Source organism: Montipora capricornis, chromosome 10, assembly GCF_036669925.1.
Source record: "Montipora capricornis isolate CH-2021 chromosome 10, ASM3666992v2, whole genome shotgun sequence".
NCBI classification, from domain to species: domain Eukaryota; kingdom Metazoa; phylum Cnidaria; class Anthozoa; order Scleractinia; family Acroporidae; genus Montipora; species Montipora capricornis.
Window position 1 is genome coordinate 35,588,724 of NC_090892.1, and position 21,038 is coordinate 35,609,761.

At 39.2% G+C, this 21,038-nt stretch overlaps 2 protein-coding genes and 1 long non-coding RNA gene across 3 annotated transcripts; all 3 read right to left on the reverse strand.

Annotated features, from left to right (window-relative positions):
* Positions 1-216: 216 nt before the first annotated feature.
* On the reverse strand, positions 217-3,102 carry LOC138018722 (uncharacterized). The gene is made up of 3 exons (XR_011126056.1): positions 2,882-3,102; positions 587-800; positions 217-247 (listed from the first exon to the last, which is right to left on the reverse strand). It is a non-coding gene; the product is annotated as an uncharacterized lncRNA (long non-coding RNA).
* Positions 3,103-6,963: 3,861 nt separating this feature from the next.
* On the reverse strand, positions 6,964-7,792 carry LOC138018719 (FAS-associated death domain protein-like). Its single transcript, XM_068865404.1, has 3 exons — positions 7,710-7,792; positions 7,447-7,625; positions 6,964-7,175 (listed from the first exon to the last, which is right to left on the reverse strand). The coding sequence occupies exons 1-3, from the start codon at positions 7,751-7,753 to the stop codon at positions 7,066-7,068; spliced, it is 333 nt and encodes a 110-aa protein (XP_068721505.1). The 5' UTR covers positions 7,754-7,792; the 3' UTR covers positions 6,964-7,065.
* Positions 7,793-15,748: 7,956 nt separating this feature from the next.
* LOC138020737 (uncharacterized) lies at positions 15,749-16,291 on the reverse strand. The gene has a single exon (XM_068867671.1). It carries the CDS (start codon positions 16,289-16,291, stop codon positions 15,749-15,751), a length of 543 nt encoding a protein of 180 aa, XP_068723772.1.
* Positions 16,292-21,038: the final 4,747 nt, after the last annotated feature.

The following is a 21,038-nucleotide window of genomic DNA, read 5'->3' on the forward strand; positions in this document are numbered from 1 at the left end:
ACGCTAACTGAGCAACCTGCAACCGAAGAACAAAATAGAAACAAAATGGCTTTATGTAGTCCTAATCATTCTGGTAAGTAGGTTTCTTGTCGGTTAGTTATTCAGCTCGTGTGAGGTATACCGGTACTAAAACTATTACTCACAACAAAAGAATTGTTAATTAATGGGGCACATTAATTTTCTTACTTTCTATCTCCATAACAGCTATCATATTTACCTCTCATATTCATCCATCATCAGTTTCGTCCTATATTGAAAAGAATAAGGTAGGTTACAGTTCACATAACCGTTCATAAAGCATTCATTTTTACTGACCATAAAAAAGGACTCGTGTGACAGCTTTAGATCACCTCTCAAAAAGACAATAGGCAGGAGTGCCGAAACGTCAGGTCTTGAATAGAATTGTTTCACTGACAGGAACAGTTTGTTATATCATTATCCATTCTCTATAAATATCTTGTACTACTTGTTAGCCAGCACATTACAAACATCTTGTCAAACAGAAATATGTCAGTATACAATGTTAACTGAACAAGAAACAAAACTTCCAAAATTCACACCAAAACACTATAGAGAAGTAACCTACCGTGATACGTCAGCTTCTGGTGAAAACACGCACTTTATCAAGCCGTTTTCATCTTGTCCCGACTCAATGCCTGCCTTCTTAGGTGCCCTTTTTACGCGGTAGAAGGTGAATTTTTTGGCTTCATAAGCAGACCTTTCTATTGTTATTTCCTGCCCGCCATCCACAACCCAACCTCCAACGTCATAGCCGTCAATAGAAATATCCAAATTACAACCTTCAACGATAAAAAAATTAAAATTCTTCTTAAAAGGTTGATTAAGTAAATTTTCACACACTTGAATTGTCTTTAAATATTGTGGGAGTCTATCAATCAATGCGACGCAAAATGACCCAGACCCACTGTGACATTCTCTTTTAACTTGAATTGTCGACAAAATGTAAAAAAAAAACGCTTGAGAAATGACCATCAAAGACTTTCGACAATCCTCGGATGTCCTTATCATCGTGATTTAACTTAAGTCCTGTAAGATCTGAGATCCTTGCAAGGATGAAAATAGGCATTAGGATCTTGGCAAGTCGGCGTTGAATTCTCAAATATTAAGGCTCCTTTCTCATAGCCTGTGATTGCCTAAAAGTTTGGAATGGGTAAGAAATTTTTGATTTCTCTATGACAATTCTCGAACATCTTACATAAAAGTCAAAAATAGTTGATGACATGGTCACACAGCCCAGTATCAGCGCTGGCCTGACGTAACACATGGTTTTCAACCAAGATGGCCATCAACATCTTAATGAGTTAGTCACCACACAATTTAAAGTGGACTTTCCTTTTGTCGTATTTACGAAATTATGCTGCAAGGGTTCTGCAATATTGTCCAGTTAACCTGCTGCCTGCAGAGCAAGTTTAGGATGCGATTCAAGGGAACTAAAATTTGGAATGAAACTGATCAATCTCTCCAGTCATTCAATTTGTTTGCTTTCAAAATGAAATTAAAACAACAGTTAAGTAATGCTTATAGGATAAGGTAGTTTTCTTCTAACCTCCCCTGTCCCTGTGCTACATGTATATTTGTTCGAGTCATGGCATGTTGTCTTGTTCATCCAATTCAATTCAATTGCATCCAACCTTTTAACGACCCAATTAGAATTGGAAATCGTATAAAAATACGAGTGCATTCCATGATTTAAAATGTATGACCACAAGTGATTTTTTTAAAGTTTTCAAAATACCTCACTCGTGATGTCTTGAGTTTTCAAATTGCACTCGCCTACGCCTCGTGCAATTTGAAAACTTTCAAAACATCACAAGTGACCATAAATCACACAATGCAAGAGAAATTACCCCATTGCTTTGTTTCCACAGCAACTTCCGCGTTACACTCTAAAATCTATTTATGCTTCAGTCATTGACCAATCAGAAATGAGATATTCTGTTGAGTACAGTTCACCCATTCTTAACAGGCTACCTATCACGATAAGCCTTTATGGTTATTGTAGGTAGCCTTCACTCTCTTTGTTTCTTTTAATAATTCTTAGCATGACCCTTTTTGCATTTGTATGGGTAATCACATGATTTCTTTTGCAATAAATTGGAACAAATAAGCATGAGTACATATTTTCAAAGACGAAAAAATTGCAAAAGCCTTACGAGTCCTACGGGCTAGTGCAATTTGTAGTCTTTGAAAAAAATTCCAAGTGCTCATTGAATCCAAATTGCACTGGAAAAATCATGTAATTACTTATTAATAGTATACATGAAAACATTTCAGATGGTTAAGCAGAAGCAATGCATGCATATTATGCAATCACGCAAAAATTGAGCCATCCAGGGCTCACATTTGATTGGCTGCATGTATCTCTGACTTTGTTTCCTCATTGAAAGGAAAGGAACTTTATTTAAGTGTCTAATCTTCTAGTGCCGCAGAGCACTAATCGAGGACACTGTAAATTAAAATTAACAAGTTAACGCAAATCAAATCTAATTTTGGTTTTTGAGGAGAGAGGAAAACCAGAGTACCCGCAGAAAAACCTCTCAGTGCAGAGTAGAGAACCAACAAACTCAACCCACATACGACGCTGAGTCTGGGAATCGAACCCGAGCCACATTGGTGGGAAGCGAGTGCTCTCACCACTGCACCATCCCTGCACCCCAATCAGAACATTTGCTTGGTTTATTACTTCTTGCATTTGTTGCACTTATTTACCTCTTTTCTGCACTTAATGTTACCTGAAAACTGCATTTCTTTTAGCTAATCAGAATGGAGTAATTTGTCAGGTATATTATTAGTTCTTGAATGAGCGAGTGTAAATACAAAAAAAAATTGTTGTTGTTGTTGTTGTTGATGTTAACCTTACCATAAGGACGCAAATTTTTTACATGTATTTTGTACTGAGTGCCACTCTTCACTTCCACAAACTCTCCGTCTGGTGCCTTGAAATGTTTGCCACCAAGAATTTCCACTGAGTAGCCACCATAAGCCAAAAAGTTAACATATCTTACAGGTGCTGGTCCTTCAGACGTACTCCGCTGAAGCCTTGTCGAGGACTGTGCTTGCGAATGTGGCGCAGGTCCTCTTGCGCAAGAGGGGGTACCTTAATTATATAGACAAAAATGATAATAAGACAGAGAAGGTGACTGATGAATAGGATAGTTACGCTGTAGGTTACTCCACGAATTATCACTACGGTTGGCTGTGAATTTCTTCCTTAATACTGGTAGCGTATAAAATAAGCAAACCTTTGCCAAGTGTATTTTATTTCTTAAGGCCTCTCAAAAATCTTCAAGCTCAAGGGGCTATTTCTCAAATTCAACAATTGTGGGTTTTTCTAGATAAAAACGAGAGGCTTTGTAAGACATTTTGTGTCATTTAGTCATTTACTTGCCCCTTTAACTCAGAAATTACTTTTAAACAGCACAAACCAAAGCATAACATAAAAATTAGAGTTACAAACAACAGAGATCAATTTTGAAAAACTTTTAGGTCGAACAGTTTTCAAAAACACCAATCACAATGATTATCCATTTTAATCATCTTCAATTTTTGCCCAATCCTGCCTCCCTTTGTATTTGCTGTGTTATCCCAACCTTCCTTCAATGTTCCAAGTAGTGTTTTTTTGTTCCGATCGATTTGGATGCCAGTATTAAGTTGCTGAATTTGGCTACATTACGTGACACAGCCCCTTTAAAGCAAATTGAGACAATAATAATAATAATAATAAATAAAATAAAATAAATAGTAACAGTCATAATAATAATAATAATAATAATAGTAATAATAATACAAAAATAAATCACCATCATCATCATCACCCTAATACATGTAAGTATAACAAGGGTGGTGATTGTGATAGTATTGATGGCGTTAATGTTGCAAGATTTCACAGCTGCTACATGCAGCATTCTCTATCTTGTAGAGTCTCTCTCTTGTGTAATACCATGCAGCCACCTCAATTTTTCAGTTGTCTATTTAAGAGTCTATAGGAAACTTAAGCATAGATGACAAAATGGAAGGATTGGCAGGATGATGACTGCCAGAAGTAAAAGTTTCGCACACGAATGTTCTGCGCTGGCGCGAACTAGCTTGAACGTCCAGGGATCGTCGACTACGAAAGTCGTGTGGATTTGCTGTTCTCGTGAAAACGTACATGTAAACGCAAAACAATGTTTTTTGCTGATAAATCACATTTGTTTATCATTTTAAATAAGAAACACTGAAAGTAGAACCATTTGGGGTTACAAAATGGCCAATTGTTGATGTCATATTGTCGATTCTTCCCATACTAAGCACACATATGCTCTCAGGTTCAGTTTGATGAAATCTGCAATGGCGGCAAAGCAACTACAACCAGTCTTGAAAAGAAATGTAAGGCCGAATCTTGTGAGAACTAAACCAAGTAAATTGATACTTCGTGCTCTTTGCCCACGTTATGAACTAAAATATTGCACCCCCACTTTATTCTAGCAACCACGAAATATTTCAAGTGGACTTTCCAGCATGAAGTGCTTATGTTCCGAGAAGCCATTGTAAGTGAGCCTTAGAGATTCAAAGTTAGAAGTCCAGAGATGGGATAGCATTGCCGCTCGATAACCACTAAGCCACCCTGACTCCCAACCTGACTCCCAACAATTAAATATTACCCTTAGTTACATCAAGTGATCATGAAGGCATACTTGATAGAAATGCTAAAAGGAGGCAATAATGAAGTACTATTATTTATCACTTTATTGGTTAATTCTATCCTTGATCTATGGTAACTCCTTCAAGTCTCGCCATAATAATATTATACACGTACATGTACACTGTAGTTCATTGTTTTTATTATTTACGCTACCAGCGAATTATTCAATTAAGTGATATATTAATGTTCTCGGAAAATCTTTACAGTAATGAGGAATGATGCGGTCACTACTATCAGGTTTCGGGATATACATGTACTGGAATGAATTTTTCTGAATTAAGGTTGTATTTGGGGAAGTAAAAATTTTGCGTGACCATCTATAGATTAATTTACACAAATTTTAAAACTGTGCATTTAATGGGGGATGCATAAGTCTGGAAATACATGAAACAAGGTGTTGTCTTCTTTTTGATGTTTAAATTAAAAAGGGCAGTGTCATTTCAAATTCAAAGGGAAGTAACCTTTGTTATACAATGTACAACACTGACACTGGGTACTTTTTGCACCTAGTTTACTACCGTTTAATTCTTTAAATTAATGAAGCAAAAATTTCCAAAAATTAGAAAAATCAGTCCCACACAAATCATTGGTTCACTAATCAGGTGTATTAGTTAATGAATATTTCAAGGATCACGAAAAATCGAAACCGAATTCCCATGTACGTTAAAAACATAGGTTCACGAATCAGAGAAAAATAAAATCCCTCCTTCACGCGCCACGCAAAGCTAACAATGCTCATTCACGCATCATGGGGACCCTTTTCACTCACGAGCACATAAATTGTCATCTGGTGTGTGAAAAATGTCCACAAGCTGCTAGATTTTAACTCCCAATTGCACCAAGGGCTATGGGACAAGCGCGGCTTATTCTTCAAGTTCCCCGAATGGTTCTGCAGTGTGAAATCGAAAATTCTGTTTGGGTTTTTAGATACAATCTTCAGTTGTCATTGTAATCAAGCCCACAACATCAAAAACAAGCGGCTGCTCTTTCAAACAAATTTTTTAAAGTTTAATTCATTTCTTTGAATCATTCTGCATACTGTACGTTTAATTATGTTGTACTCTGCATAATTATGTCATTCTGCAAAATCATTCCACGTTTTACTCTCACCAGAAAACAACACAGAAGAAACCATTCAAGTGACACCTCTATTTGACTGAATAAATGAAATGACATGTGTTGAGCGATTGTTCAGGCTTTACATCATGGTAAAAACAGTTTCCCTTATTGATTTAAGAAAAACTCCCATTCCATCTGTATTTGCTCTGTTTTAAGCCAGACAAACTGAGACACTACAGTGATTAATATCCCTCTCACATTTTGTGTGTTCTCTTGACCAAATATGGTAAAATGGCGTAAAAGTGGAATAATAAATTGGCATAATAAATTATCATTATAATTGAAGTTAAAATTCTCATGTAGCATAGGTGTACAAATTACATTTGCAATCTTCAGATTTTAAGGATGTTTAAATATGCATGACACTGTAATAATATTTTAAATTTCGTGGCTAGTATGACGCGGCGTTTCGTCTCGGCCAAGAGACTCATCAGATACTTTTCGAATTCCAGCAAACTGGTTGAGCATCGCGCTCACAGTCCCGTTCGCGAAGTCAAGATGTTAGCAGTCTGGCTAACATCTTGACTTCGCGAACGGGACTTTGAGCGTGATGCTCAACGAATTTGCTGGAATTCGAAAAGTATCTGATGAGTCTCTTGGCCGAGACGAAATGCCGCGTCATACCACCCACGAAATTTAAATTCTTTACAAGTACTTGACAATTTTTTATCCATAATAATAATAATAATAATATGCAAGTCATTCTTATTTGCATGCAACCCCGAAATACAGACATTAAAAACATTTACTGAAGTGATCTTAGGTTCAGAAATTGGCATTATTATTCATTGTTATTTGCACAAAAAATATCGGGGTCATACCACCACTCTTTTGAAACATAAAATTTTCACCTCCTAATATGATTGGCTCAATACAATTAAACCTAAAAACAAAAGACTAAACAATTGAAACAATGACTTAGACTTACAGTAAACAATAGAAGTTGTTTACAATACCGAACAATAGCAGGTCATGAGAGCTGCTCCGTTACTGCTTTGTTTTCGGCTTCAGGGTATCGAGCCAATCAAATTATACGTTTTGAGGGCTGCTACACTACTGCTTATTTCCTACAGTTGGACCAATATAAACAGCTCACTTTCCTATACTGTAACTGTAACACACCACACATGTATTCACCTTCATACAGTACTAAAAAGTATGTTTAAAAAGCCTTCTCAATTGCTAAATTAAAGCCTCCTAATAATTCAGATTTGAATCACTTGTACAATAAGCAGTATATTTTATCCCTGAAAGGGTTGTTTCCATTGTCTTAAGATCTTACCATGCACGACTGCATGCCCATTTTCAGTGGATCTCTTCAAAGCGGCACCTCCATCAGGAACATCAACATCTATAAAGTGTACATACATGAAATCTTAATACAATGTTTTGAATTAAACCAGGAGTCACAACAAAATTTAACAAAGCAATTATGATGGTCATTTACATCCTAAGACTAGTCCTGAGGACTATTGGTGGGGGCTAATCGGCTTGAAACCAGTAGCTAATTGTCCGAGGGGCGAATTTTCCTCATACCATTGTGAATTTTCATGCAATTTATTTTGAGCGTACTGTATGTACAAGGCCACGATCCCGAAAAATTCTCGACTTGATCGACATACCAGCATTGGCAGCTGTATTAGCGTCATCCCTCGCAAACTGCTTTACTTTCCATGCAAGATCAGCCCTTTTGATTGCTTCCAACATTTCTTCCAAAAGAGAGAAATTTTCCCGAGTTATTTTTCCGTCTTGCTCTAGCAGATCGAATAACTTGAATCCACTCGCGACGTCCTCCGTTTTCCTGCGCGGAATGAAGTCCGAAGAAACGTATTTTAACCCCTCCAAGTCTTTAACAGAAAGTTCCGTTGACAAATCAAAAAGAAACCTTCTGTAAGCAAGCAAGACGTTTTCGTCCCTTGCAGACGCCATAACAGAGATTAGAGCGGAATTCCGCGTACGCTCCGTGAGCGTAAACTGGGTTGCCTGTGGTACGTGTTGCACGAAAACAGAGTTGGGTGTCGAGTTGGGTGGTTTAAGGACGGTGCCTACTATTGTTATTGCGCATACGTTCTGCGCATCTCCAGATACTCGGATTTCCTGTCACCGATGCTTCCTAATTCAGAGATATTATTGCGCGGTTTAAAACTATCCGGAGAAAGTAGATCTTAGTAAGTACTCTTGGTATCCAAAAAGAAAATTGGGGGTAACCATGCATTTTTGAGGGATAATTAAGCTTCAATTTGAGAAAGAACGCCATACATTGCTTTGTATTTTAAAGCTTTCTACAAATATTATTCATGAATTATCTTTGAAAAATGCGTGGTTACCCCCAATTTTCTTTTTGGATTTCAATAACACTCGTTAAGATCTACATTTTCTGCATAATCACACATCGGGGCAAAAATATCTTTAATTAGTAGGCACCGTCCTTAAGGGCCCACTGACGTATTTTTTGGGGTGCGTTGCTAAGGATGTAATAGTTAAGTAATTTGAGAGAATTTGGCATTTTTCAAAAAAGATGATTGCTTAGCGCTTAGCTATATTCTGTATTTGGGGGTGAAACGTGCCATGTCAAAAAAATTTAATTCAATTTAAAACCGCCGGAAATTTAGCTTTTGTCTCAAACCGGAAGTCAGTTCGTTTACGCATGCGCAGTTGATCTAAGAAAGAGCGCGAGGAAGGCCGAGGAAAAACCTTCGATGGAAACAACAGTTTGTGCCGTGACTTTTGCTTGTGAGTGGGAATGTGAGTGGGTTTTCTTGTCAGCTCATGATATGATGACGTCAGTTACCGGAAGTAACATTTCACTTCCTTAGCAACGCGCGAAAAATCCGTCTGTGGCCCTTAATAGAACGAGAAGGCTCTCATCAACCTCTTTCCCAGGGCTTTTCTCCGCCGAGGAGAGGGTGGGCCTCTCCTCCACCACCCTCCTCCACCCTCTCCTCGGCGGAAAAAAGCCCTGGGAACGAGGTTGAGCTCTCAATACATTCTCAAACCCTCAAAAATGCATACGCGAAAATATGTATTTTCCGCTGGTATGAAATTTGTGCAGTTCTCTCGCAGTTGTTTTTCGTGTTTGGTTGGAGCACGCCGTTAGGGCGTGTCTCTAGGGATTTCATGATTAGTTGGTGTTTAGTATTTAAGGCGTAGAAGAGTTGCAAGATTCCTCTAGCTCACGTTATCCATCCTTGCGTTTAGTTCATTTTCCACTGACCCACCCACCCGCTCCAACCTCTTTCCCTGTTTTCATCTTATTTTAGGCCGTTCAGAATATGCTTCAAGTCCCAACCGCTGCTATCGTTGCAACCGTCTAGGAAACTGGGCCAAGGACTGCCGAGTCCCGTTACCTGCCACCTCAAACAAACTCGTCTATTATTCGAGCAGTGCCACAATTTTTAGACCCGGAGCAGGAAGTCTTACCGATGGAAGTTCAAAGTGTTCGAGGTGATAACGTTTTGTTTGCACAACTCTTGGGAGGTAAAAGAAGCTAGGGAGTTTGAAGAATCTAGTGAAGCAGTTTTATCACAAGTCAGGGGTAATCTAAGAAGACACGTAGGGTTTTGGCGCAGCATAGGTACCCCTAGATATATATATTATCAGTTATATGCAAGGGTTACCGTTTGCCTTTGCGGCAAACTCCCCTTGGGTATGCATCCCGCTATAATCAGCTTTGGATCATTCTGAGTTTGTGAGCGAAGCCATTACGGAGCTTTCACATTCGGGTAGAGTTATGGAACTAAACAGGCCACCTGTTATCAATCCTTTTGAGTGTGTCCATCCACCGCAAGGGTAAAAAGAGGTTAATTCTTGATCTCTGTTACATCAACAATTTTCTTATTAAACATGGAGTCAAGTACGAAGATTGGAGGTTGCCTTATCCTATTTCCAAAAGGGTTCTTCTATGATAACTTTTGATCTTAGAAGCGGGTACCACCATATTGAAATTCATCCAGATCATCTGAGGTTTTTGGGGTTTGCATGGGAGTTTCCAGGGGAAGTTTCTATCCGATATTTTGTGTTTACATTTCTTCCTTTTGGTCTGTCTTCTGCACCTTACATTTTTACTAAATGTCTTAAGCCGCTTAAGAAGTACCGGTATTGGCGGTTCAACGATGTTAATATTGCTTTATTTCTTGATGATGGCTGGACCGTTTCACCTGTGCGGTCCGAGCTACTAATATTTGGTCTGATTTAAGGAAGTCAGGGTTCATCACCAATGATGAGAAGTCTCAATGGTGTCAGAGTCAAGTTCTTGAATGGTTGGGGATTATATGGAACACCTTTTAATGGGACCATTACCATTTCTGAGCGACGGGTAAAATAGTATCGCTTAATCTGTTAAGATTCTCTTGAGTAATCGTTTGGTATCAGCACAGGAGTTGGCCTCACTCGTGAGTAGGATTGTTTCCGGTAGGACAGTTTTTGGTAATATTTCCAGACTCATGACGAGGTACTGCTCAATTTCAGCTCCCCCAGCCTAGGATTGGGATTCCAGGTTTGATCTTGATCAATATTGTGTCAGGGAACTGTATTTTTGGGAGGCTAATTTGAAGCGACTGAGTTGAAAGGTAGTGTCGGATTCTCCGTACAAAATATCCAATTATGTAGTTTATTCGGACGCAAGCGCCACATGGTGTGGTACTCACCTGGATATTAATGGTGAGCAAGTTTGTAATAAGCAATGCAATTTTGAAGAGCGTAGAAGAAGTTATACGTGGAGGGAGTTATCTCCCATTTCGTTCGCTTTACAGTCGTTTTTACCCTTTTTGTTGGCTCTTACGTAAAGTGGTTTTCTGATAGTCAAAGTCCATGTAAAATCATTCTAGTGGGAAGTATGAGAAAGGATTTGCATGCTATTGCTCTGGAGAATTTTCAGCTCTGCACCAATAATGGCATAGAGTTAGAAGTCCAGTGGATCCCTCGCACTGAAATTTAGAGAGCTGATTATATTAGTCGAATAATCGATATAGACGATTGGCAGATTTCAGCCAATTGTTTCATGTCTTTTTAGAGGAAAGCTTGAGGGTGTTCATTTAGTGGATTGTTTTGCTATTCATTATTTGCATATTTCTAGGGCCATTCCCATCATAGTCGTGCCCTTTTGGCCGTCGTCTTATTTCTAGAACATTTTCTAGATTTGTGTTTTCGACTTTTCGTGCTGCTGCTTTGGAGCAGGGGCGTAACACCAATTCGTTGTTGGGTAGTGATAGATTCAGTGGGTTCATTTTGGCTGTTCGTATGAAGTTTTCAGTCTCTATAGCTTTATTTACATGGGACACTTGGTCATGTATTTTTCAGTGGATAAGAGGCACTGGCCTGATTTAGGATTATTACAATGCTTTTTGTGGATAAAAGGCACTGGCTTGAGTTTGGTATTATTACAATGTTTTTTTGTGGATAAGAGGCACTGGCCTACATTAGTATTATTACAATGTTTTTATGGAAGCGTTTTGTCATGTTCGGGCGGAAGTATTTTTTGCAACGTGTAATTATTTTGGTGATTCATATTTTCTGTTGTTTCGTTGTTTTTCTCGTTACAGATGTCTTTTCTCAGACCACAGTTGGAGGTGCTTACCGCTTAATGTAAAGCCAGACCTAGGAGAGCTATTTCGACATTACTGAAGTCTAAGGCGGATTCTACAACGAAGATATATAAGAAAGATTTTGAAGTTTATTGAATGTGATTTTTCCGGGGTTCGGTCGGTGCCTCCTTTTCCTGTTAGTTTATGGTTGCTTATCTTTCTAAGGTTTATAAGAGTTCTAGCTCATATGCCTCTTTAGTTATGACTCACGCATCTCTAAGTGGTTTCACTCGTTCGGCCTAAGTAACGGCGCCAGTCCGTTGGATAGTTCTATTTGTCATAATTTGTTGGAGACTGGTAGGCGTGATAAGCCAGTTAGTGTTTTAAAAAGGCGCCTATATCTGCTGAGATTATTAAGAGTATCATTGTTAAGTTTGCTGGTCCTTCTGCTAATTAATCTTAACGACATGCGCGTTGCTTGTATCTACGCGTTAATTACACTTTGCGGGGTTTTTCCGTTATGATGAACTTAGTAACATCGCGCCCGCGCATCTTGAATTTTTTCCTGATCATCTTGCAGTCTTTGTTCCCAGGGCTAAAAATGACATTTATCGCGAAAGTAATTGTTTATATTAAGAGGTTAGCTAGCCAGTATTTCCCAGTTGCGCTTTTGAAAAGGTATATTTCCATGTGGAATATTGAAATTTCCAGTTCAGTTGCTCTTTTTCGTCCAGTAAGATTACTTAAGTCCACCAATTCTTACAAGTTATGTGCAGTTAAATTATCATGTACCAGATGAAGGGAAATCTTTAAAGAGTGTCTTAAGGAAATAGGGGTGGATCATAAATTGTACGGTCCTCATAGTTTAAGGTCTGGTGGAGCCACCTCTGCCGGTAGCTATAATCCTAGGTACTCATAGCTTCACGGACGGTAGAAGTCCGATACTGCGAAAGATATGTGTATTCTCGAAGATGTTTCTAAGCTAGATTCTAAGCGTTTACAAGTAACTATTCAGCTTGGATTGCAAATTACCATTTATTTACTTCGATTCAGTTTATGATCGTTGGTGTGACTCTTGAATAAACGTCAGTTAGACTGCCTGAGCATCCAACCATCAAGTTGTTGTATTTAGTTATGTTTTTTAAAGGGGAAAATAATTTACGTTCGGCTGAGCGTTGTGAATTAGAACGTAAGTACGCGTAACGTGCTTACTGTTATGTCTTATCATGACATTCACCATGTCTTCCAAAAACTCCTCGTGGTCTTTATTACCCACGATGCCTTAGGCACCGTTTCGTGATAGCATACATGACATCTCTCTTTTTTTTAACTAGCACTAGGCTTAGGTTACATGTTCTTAAGGTTTTTGCATAGAGCAACGATGAAACTGACGAAATAGCCGACAGAGAAATAAACAAAACTTAAAAAAAAAAGAAAAGTTTAAACTCATTGTTCATAGTCTTTGAGGTATGTAGGTTGCTTGAACAGTCGACCGGAACGAGTGCGCATTGTTGGTTTTAGTCCCTGATCAGACATCACTCCTGTTTCGCGGAGTCTACCATGACGGTTAGTGCGGGAACATGTTTGCGAACTCGCTTGACCAGCTTGTAAATTTTCTTTTGACTCTTTGTTGAGTGACCGTGATGCTTGGCTCGTATTCAGATGTCTCCTATTTCTCCTGTACTTCTGACCCTCAGGTGTCTGGACGACATATGACCTGGGCGTGTTGCTTGGACCCATTTCTTATCTTGCTTGAGAGTCACCTTATCACCTTTGGCTAGAGGCGGCAATTCTTTACGACAGTGTTTATCGTAGTCGAACTTCTATCTCTCTTTGATCTTCTGAAGGTGCTGCTTAATTTCTGGAGCTCCCTGTGGCTTTAGAAGCTCAGCATTAGTTGGAAGAGAGGTTTTGAGTCTGCGGCCCAAACGAATTTGAGCGGGAGACAAGCCTATTCCATCCAAGGGAGTGTTTCTGTTATTCAGTAAGGCCTTGTAGGAATCTTGTACTTTCTTTAGGAGGTTCTCAATGGTTTGCACAGCTCTTTCAGCTTCACCATTGGATTGCGGATATAAGGGGCTTGACGTGGTGTGCACAAACCCGTAACTCCTGCTAAAATCTTTGAGTGCTGAACTAGCGTACTGGGGACCATTGTCGCTGATAAGTTCATCAGGAATGCCATACCTGGCAAATTGACTCTTCAGGTGACAGATAACATTGTTACTGGTTAGGTCATCTAGCTTTGTAACTTCTATCCACTTCGAATAATAGTCAGGCTTAGCAAGTAATGAATACCATTGAACTCGAACAGGTCACTTCCGATTCTAGACCATGGTCTGTCTGGGGGATCTCGAACTATCATTGGCTTCCTGGCCTGAGCCTTTTGGAACTGGCTACACAAGGAACACTTGGACACTTTATCTTCAATCTGTGAGGACATTCCTGGGCATAATAAAATGTCTCTTGCACGCTGTTTGCATTTCAGGATACCTTGATGTGACTCATGTATGAGAGCGAGCATTTCTTTCCTCATACTCTGGGGAACTATCAGCTTCTGAGCTTTAAATAAGAGACCATCAATGGTGGAGATTTCATCTCTGTGGCACCAATGTTCATGGACATTTCTGGGTAATTCCGCCTTGTTTGCTGGCCATCCATTCAGGACTACTGTTCTTAATATTTGCAAGGGTGCATCATCTGCAGTAGCGTTCTGGAACTCGGCGTACTTCTCTGGCGAAATGGGAAAGTGCGCAGTCAGGTGAATTTCATTCACTTCGAGGTCTGGAATAAAAGTTTCTGTAGACTCATGCAGGTAGGATCTACTCAAGGCATCAGCGACAGAAAGTTCTGAACCTGGGAGATATTTTACTTTCAAGTCATACCGTTGCAGGGTCAACATCATTTTCTGCAATCTCAGTGGTGCTTGATGCAAAGGCTTACTTAAGATATAGGCTGCAAGGGCTTGCGGTGTGACTCGACTTGGGTTGGTCTTCCATATATAAACTGATGAGACTTCTGTGTGCCGTACACAATTGCAAGGGTTTCTTTTTCGATTTGGGCATATCGCTCTTGTGCTGGAGTCAGGGCTCTTGACGCATATGCTAAGGGTTTTCCATTTTCCAAGAGGACTGCACCCAACCCTTTGGAACTTGCATCAACTGACAGGGTTAGTGGCTTGCTTGGATCATTGCTTGGATCATAGTACCCAACTACTGGTGCTGAAGAAGCCATCTCTTTAAGTTTCTGAAAGCTTGCTTCTTGATCTTGGTCCCAATGCCAGGCAACGTTCTTCTCTAGTAACTTTCTGAGTGGTGGACTGACTGTAGCCATGCTGGGCATAAACTTTCCAAAATACTGAATAAATCCAAGGAATGTTTTAAGTTCCTTAGTGTTCTCTGGGTGTTTCATTGCTTGTACTGCCCGTGTCTTTTCAGGATCTGGTTTCAAGCCCTCTTTGCTTAGGACATGGCCAACATAGGGAACTTCGTCTTGCTTGATTTGGCATTTCTTGTCATTGAATTTGAGGTTGACTTCTCGAGCTCGGTCTAACACTTGCTTTAATCTAACATCATGCTCTGCATCATCTTTTCCCCATATTAGGAGGTCATCTACTATCACTTTCAGACCTTCTAAATCAGCAAACAGGTCATACATGCAGTTCTGAAACACCTCGGGAGCCGACTTTATGCCAAATGGCAACCTGGTGAAACGGTATCTCCCAAACGGCGTGTTGAACGTGAATAGCTTTGAGCTTTGTTCATCTAACTTCACTTGCCAATACCCCGATGTGGCATCTAGAACTGAAAATACTTTGGCTTGTGGTATGTCAGAAACAACTTCTTCTATTGTTGTCATTGGGAAATGCTCCCTTCTGATCGCCTCATTTAAATCTCTGGGGTCTATGCAAATATGAATCTTGTGTGGTTTCACAACAGCAACCATGCTGTTCACCCAGTCACTAGGTTCTGTGTGCTTACCACTACACGTGCTTTCTCCATACGGTCGAGCTCATCTTTGATCTTCCCTCGGAGTGATACTGGTACCTTTCTTGGATGATGAACTACCGGGGGAACGCTTGGATCTAACTTGATTGAGTGCTCTCCAGGAAGACATCCAAGACCTAGCTTGAAACAAATCTGGGTATTTATCAAAGATGCTTTGACCCAAGTCAGTCGAAGACTTTGGAATGCTGGGTTGCTGAAGTGAGTTTATTCTGGCAAGTAGACCCATGTCTTTGCAGGTTTGAGCACTCAGTACTGCAGGGACTTCAACATCAACTACATGGAATTTCACATGAACAACTTTACTCTTGTATTCACAAGGCAAGGTCAATACCCCTTTGGTAGGAATCAGATGATCCGAATACGACTTAAGCTTAGCTTGGCTCTTTTTGAAGTGCACATCATCTCTTGCCTTGTGCTGGGCATTTTTCTTTGTCATGCTGATAACCACATCTGCTGCAATCTTTGTGCATGAATTTCTCTCGGCTAGATTTTGTTTTTTGGTGGTTTCTTTGTTTTACTTTATTTTCACTATTAATGCTTGGATTCTCAGTTGCCATGGATTTCAATTGCGCTTTCGACATTTCGTCCGTTCTGGCAATGTCAATTGCTTTTTCAAGAGTAAGCTCTGAACCTTCCTGAATTAACTTTTCTCTTGTTTTGGTAGAATGACAGCCAATAACCACTCTATCTCTAACCATTTTATCAGGGTCAGTATAACCACAATCTTTCACAAGAAACTTCAAATCAGTGAGAAATTGTTCAAATGACTCACCCTCTCGTTGAATCTTCTGGTGGAACTTGTACCTTGCAAATACCTTATTGGATTTGGGTTTCACATACTCTTCGTACTTTGCATAATATCTGTCGAGCTTCTTCGCTTCTTCTACAGTGAGTTCCCACGAACTGTATATGTCACGACCTTTGCCTCCAATCCAAATCATCAGGTAATTACATTTTTCTTCTTCACTTTTTCGCTTCAGAGGCCCTCCAAACGTAAACTAGCAGTGTTGCTTGAATTGCTTTCCACGCGGTCGGTAAATCTCCACTCGTCCAATCCATCTCCACTCGTCCAATCCATCTTTGGAGTGCTGCCCGCAGCAATTCCTTCCATTTTGTTGATTTCGTTCTCATAATGTTAAGCGAATCGACCCTTAGGCTTTGTGGATACTTTAGTGGCTGTACTTCACCTCTTATGCTGACACCATGTTATGCCTTATCATGACATTCACCATGTCTTCCAAAAACTCCTCGTGGTCTTTATTACCCACGATGCCTTAGGCACCGTTTCGTGATAGCATACATGACACTTACGAAATTTATAGTCACGCGCCACGGCAGTAAACATTAATCTCTTATCAGTTATGAAAGTCAAGTAGACTACTGCATGACTCATAGACAACGCGAAAATGTATTTTTGGGGGGTTGGGACGAGTTCTCAAAGTGAACGGACGTCACATTCTGAGCTCCGAGAAAGATCTTTGAGATTTAGGGAATCTTCTGTGAACAAATGTGTTAAAAGACGCCCATACGTTAAGGCACAATGAGTGAACATGAGGGGAACGATAATTTCGGTCGCGCAAAACGAAAGAGAACTACAACAGGCTCCCAAACGGATGAAGATCCTTGTAACAACATGGCGGAGGCGCTCGCAGACATCAATCGCAAATTGGATGTAGCTTTAGCCCGAATACAAGAAATTGAAGAAATAAAAGAAAAACAGCGCTAGATGGAAAAAGAAAGTATTACCCCAAAAGAAAGCTTAGAGTTTGCACATCAGTCAATTAAGGAACAAATTGAACGAGCAAATGCTCAGGAGGAAACCATATCCGGGCTTACTAAAGAAGTTCGAGAGCTAACTCAAACTGTCGCCTTTGATAAGGAACGTGCTATAAAACTGGAGAGTCACAGTCGTAGAAATAACCTCATCTTTTACAGCATTCCTGAAGAAGAGAACGAATCCACCGCTAAGACAGAAGATTTGGTTTTCGCTTTTTTGGAAGAAAAATTAAAAATGCAAGAAGAAGCTAATGATATTTCTATTGAGAGGGCACACCCTCTTGGTAAGAGGAAAGAAAACAAATCACGCCCAATTATTGTAAAATTTAGCTTTCATAGGGATAAAGAGCGTATTCTTTCCAATGCTTACAAATTAGCGGGCACAGGCTTCGGAATTTCACAAGACTTCCCGCAAGAAATTGTTGTTATAAGGAAAGAACTGGTCAAAGTTATGAAAGAAGCGAAGAAAGAGGGTCGCGAGGGAAAGCTAAATTATGACAAATTGTACATAGGCGGCCGAAGATATAGACCAAAGAGTGTTTAAGTGCGGGCCCGCTGAATCTGGAAATTCTTTTCAAGTGCCTTGAAGGGACCAGAAACCGGACCTAAACCAAATATTTGCTTTTTATATCTATATACATGTATACATTTCTTAATTATTGTTGTAGTCGTATGTGTACATGTAAGCTTATTATTATTATTATTTTTTTCTTAGTAATCGTGGAAGGGTTAACAACTCTGGTCGAAATGTGGGGAAGTCAAAAAACTGTTCTAATGCAAGATGTCTAAAATAACTATATCCTCTTTAAACGTGAGAGATTTGGCTAACAACGATAAACGAAGAGAAATATTCCAGTGGCTTAAAAAGAACCAATTTTCAATTTACATGCTGCAAGAGGCTCATTGTACAAAGAATTCCTTTGGGCTTTGGGCGGCTGAATGGGGATACACAGCCTTATTTCACGGCATCGCAAGTAACAAAGCAGGTGTCGCTATTCTTTTTAATAACAATTTTTCTTTCAAAATCTTGAAACAATTCTGTGATAAAGAAGGAAGATGTATATATCATTATTGATCTGGAAGTCGGTGAGCTGACTTTAACAATTTGTAACATCTATGCTCCAAACAAGGACGATCCGTATTTTTTTGAAGCTGTCTTTAAGGAATTTTTGTCTTTCAGATGTGATGAAATCCTTTTTGGCGGTTATTTCAATGGGAGGATCACCATCTACGCATTCGAATTCCTTAAAGGTGCTGAAATCTCTTCAAGACAATTTAGATTTAACGGACATATGGAGAGATCGATCTGAATCCGGAGGAAGACGGAGACAGAACAAGCCCGAAGTACATTGCCGTTTAGACTTCTTTCTGGTAAGTGAAAGCATTACCGGCAGGGTTTCTAAAGCTGATATTCTTCCGCACTATAAAACAGACCACTCTCTTTGTACAATGGAAGTGAACTATCACTCGAATAAAAGAGGACCAGGTTTTTGGAGATTAAATTCGGCGCTTTTGAGTGAAAATGAGTATATAAATGCCATTAAGGCGTCAATTGCTCAAACGTTAACACAATATGAAAATGACGCTGAGGTAGATGAAGTATTATTATGGGAAATGATTAAACTTGAAATTAGAGCTACTTCGATAAAATATTCTAAGATTAAAATGAAGGGGATGAGAAAGATAGAAGACACCATTGAAAGTGAAATAACCTCATAAGAAAGGCAGTTGGAGAGTGATTCAGGTAACAAAGTCGCTCTTGCGGAGCAACTAAAGATCAAGATAAAAAAAAATTGGAAAGTGTAATTGAATACAAAAGAAAAGGTGCTATTATTAGATCTAAGGCCAAATGGTACAATGAAGGCGAGAAAACAGTAAATACTCTTTGAATCTAGAAAACAGACAATTGTGCAGATTAAGGGAAACAACGGTTCTTGTATTATCTAACGAATGATTCAGATATCCTAGAAGAATGTAACTCCTTTTACGGCTCTCTTTATACTTCAAGAACCTCTGCTTCCGTAAATAGGGAACTGGAAAATTTGTTTCTTGATCAGGGACTCCCAAAACTTAATGATGATAATAAACAAAAATGCGAAGGACTTCTCACGGCAAAAGAATGTTTGGAAGCGGTTAAATTAATGGAATCCGGCAAATCACCAGGAACGGACGGACTTCCTGCCGAATTTTATAAGGTCTTTTGGAAGGATATATCGCCAAACCTTGTTAGCTCTCTTAACAGGAGAGTTAAGTTAGGAGGGGCATTATCTCTCTTATCCCTAAGAAGGACAAGGCACTTGACGAACTAAAACATTGGAGACCCTTAACTTTACTAAATTGTGATTATAAAATTGTATCAAAGGTACTCGAGTCAAGACTTAAGACTGTTTTACCAGGCCTAATAGACAATGACCAAACTGGCTTTTTGAAAGGCCGTTCTATCACAGAAAATATTTGCCTAATTAATAACGTCATCTCTTACACCGAGACTAAAAATATACCAGGAATGCTTCTTTTTGTTGACTTCGAAAAAGCCTTCGATACGATCGAGGTCTTTTGTTCGTCAAACATTACTTCGCTTTGGTTTTGGGACATCATTTATCAAGTGGATTAATATCTTTTATTATGATATTCAGAGCTGTGTTGTGAATAACGGTTGGTCGAGTCCCTTCTTTGAATTGGGTCGGGGTGTTAGGCAGGGCTTCCCGCTTTCACCGTATATATTTATTTTATATGCTGAGATTTTGGCTATTGCCGTTCGTAAGGACACTACAATGAAAGGGATATCAATAGGTAACGTTGAATGTAAGTTAAGCCAGTTTGCAGATGATACGGCTTTTATTCTAGAGGGCTTTTTAAAATCACTGCAACGTTCTCTCTACATGCTAGAAAGATTTGGTGAGATCTCAGGTTTAAGAGTTAATTGGGAAAAAACAGAAGTTCTTTGGATAGGTTCATTTAAAGGATCAAACCAGATTTTGTGTCCTGAAAAAAATCTTACTTGGGCAAACAGTGAAGTTAAATCTTTGGGTGTTTGGTTCTGTGTCGATCAGGAAGAAGGACCGAAAAAGAACTATGACGAAAAGGCTCTGAACGTAGCGAACGCTCTAAACAATTGGCACAATAAAAGGCTAACTTTGATCGGTAAAATTGCAATTATTAAAGATCTGGCTGCATCTCAAATGGTATACGTTATGTCATCAATGCCTTCTTACGTAAAATCCTTGAAAGAAGTTAATGATCTTATCTTTAAGTTTCTTTGGGATAACAAGGGAGATAAAATTAAACGAACTGAAATGATAGCAGATTATCAAGATGGATATCATAGAATTTAATAAGGCTTTGAAAATTACATGGATACTCAAGTATATTTCTGATGATTGCCAGTCTAAGTGGAAATCCTTCTTCGACTTCTATTTACTTAAGTTTGGGGGTAAATTAGTTTTTACTAGCAGTTTGGCAAGAAAAGATGTTTTAAAATCCTGGATATAAAAAGTACTTTCCTGCATGAACTTATTGAGCTGTGGTCAGATTTAAATTTTAAAGAGTCTTTTGCTTCACGGGCGGAGTTTGGTGCCGAATAGAATCCATATGGAACAACTCAATGATTAGAATTGCCAGCAAGACTATTTTTTATAAGCATTGGTTTGAGGCAGGTGTGCATTATATTAATGATCTCTTCACGAGCGATTCCAAGTTAATGATTTACAGTTGCTTTAGAAACACATGTTGCCCTAACGTTTCCTTATTACGGAGTGGCTTCAGCTATTCAGTGTGCTTTTAAGACATTAAAATTGAGGCTGCCAGACGACCCAAACCTAACAATGTATTGGCACTGCTAAATTCTTCCAAAAAGCCGAGCCAACTGGCATACCAGATTTACAGAAATAAGAAATGTACCTGCCCTGATAA

What these genes read in the sequence shown, in the direction of transcription:
- LOC138018719 (XM_068865404.1), bottom strand. Translation starts at nt 7,753, where the DNA reads ATGGCGTCTGCAAGGGACGAAAACGTCTTGCTTGCTTACAGAAG. An exon ending in GTCTTGCTTGCTTACAGAAG is followed by an intron (nt 7,626 to 7,709) that starts GTTTCTTTTTGA and finishes CATTCCGCGCAG; the next exon opens with GAAAACGGAGGACGTCGCGA. An exon ending in TAATACAGCTGCCAATGCTG is followed by an intron (nt 7,176 to 7,446) that starts GTATGTCGATCA and finishes TACACTTTATAG; the next exon opens with ATGTTGATGTTCCTGATGGA.
- LOC138020737 (XM_068867671.1), bottom strand. Translation starts at nt 16,291, where the DNA reads ATGATTTGGATTGGAGGCAAAGGTCGTGACATATACAGTTCGTGGGAA.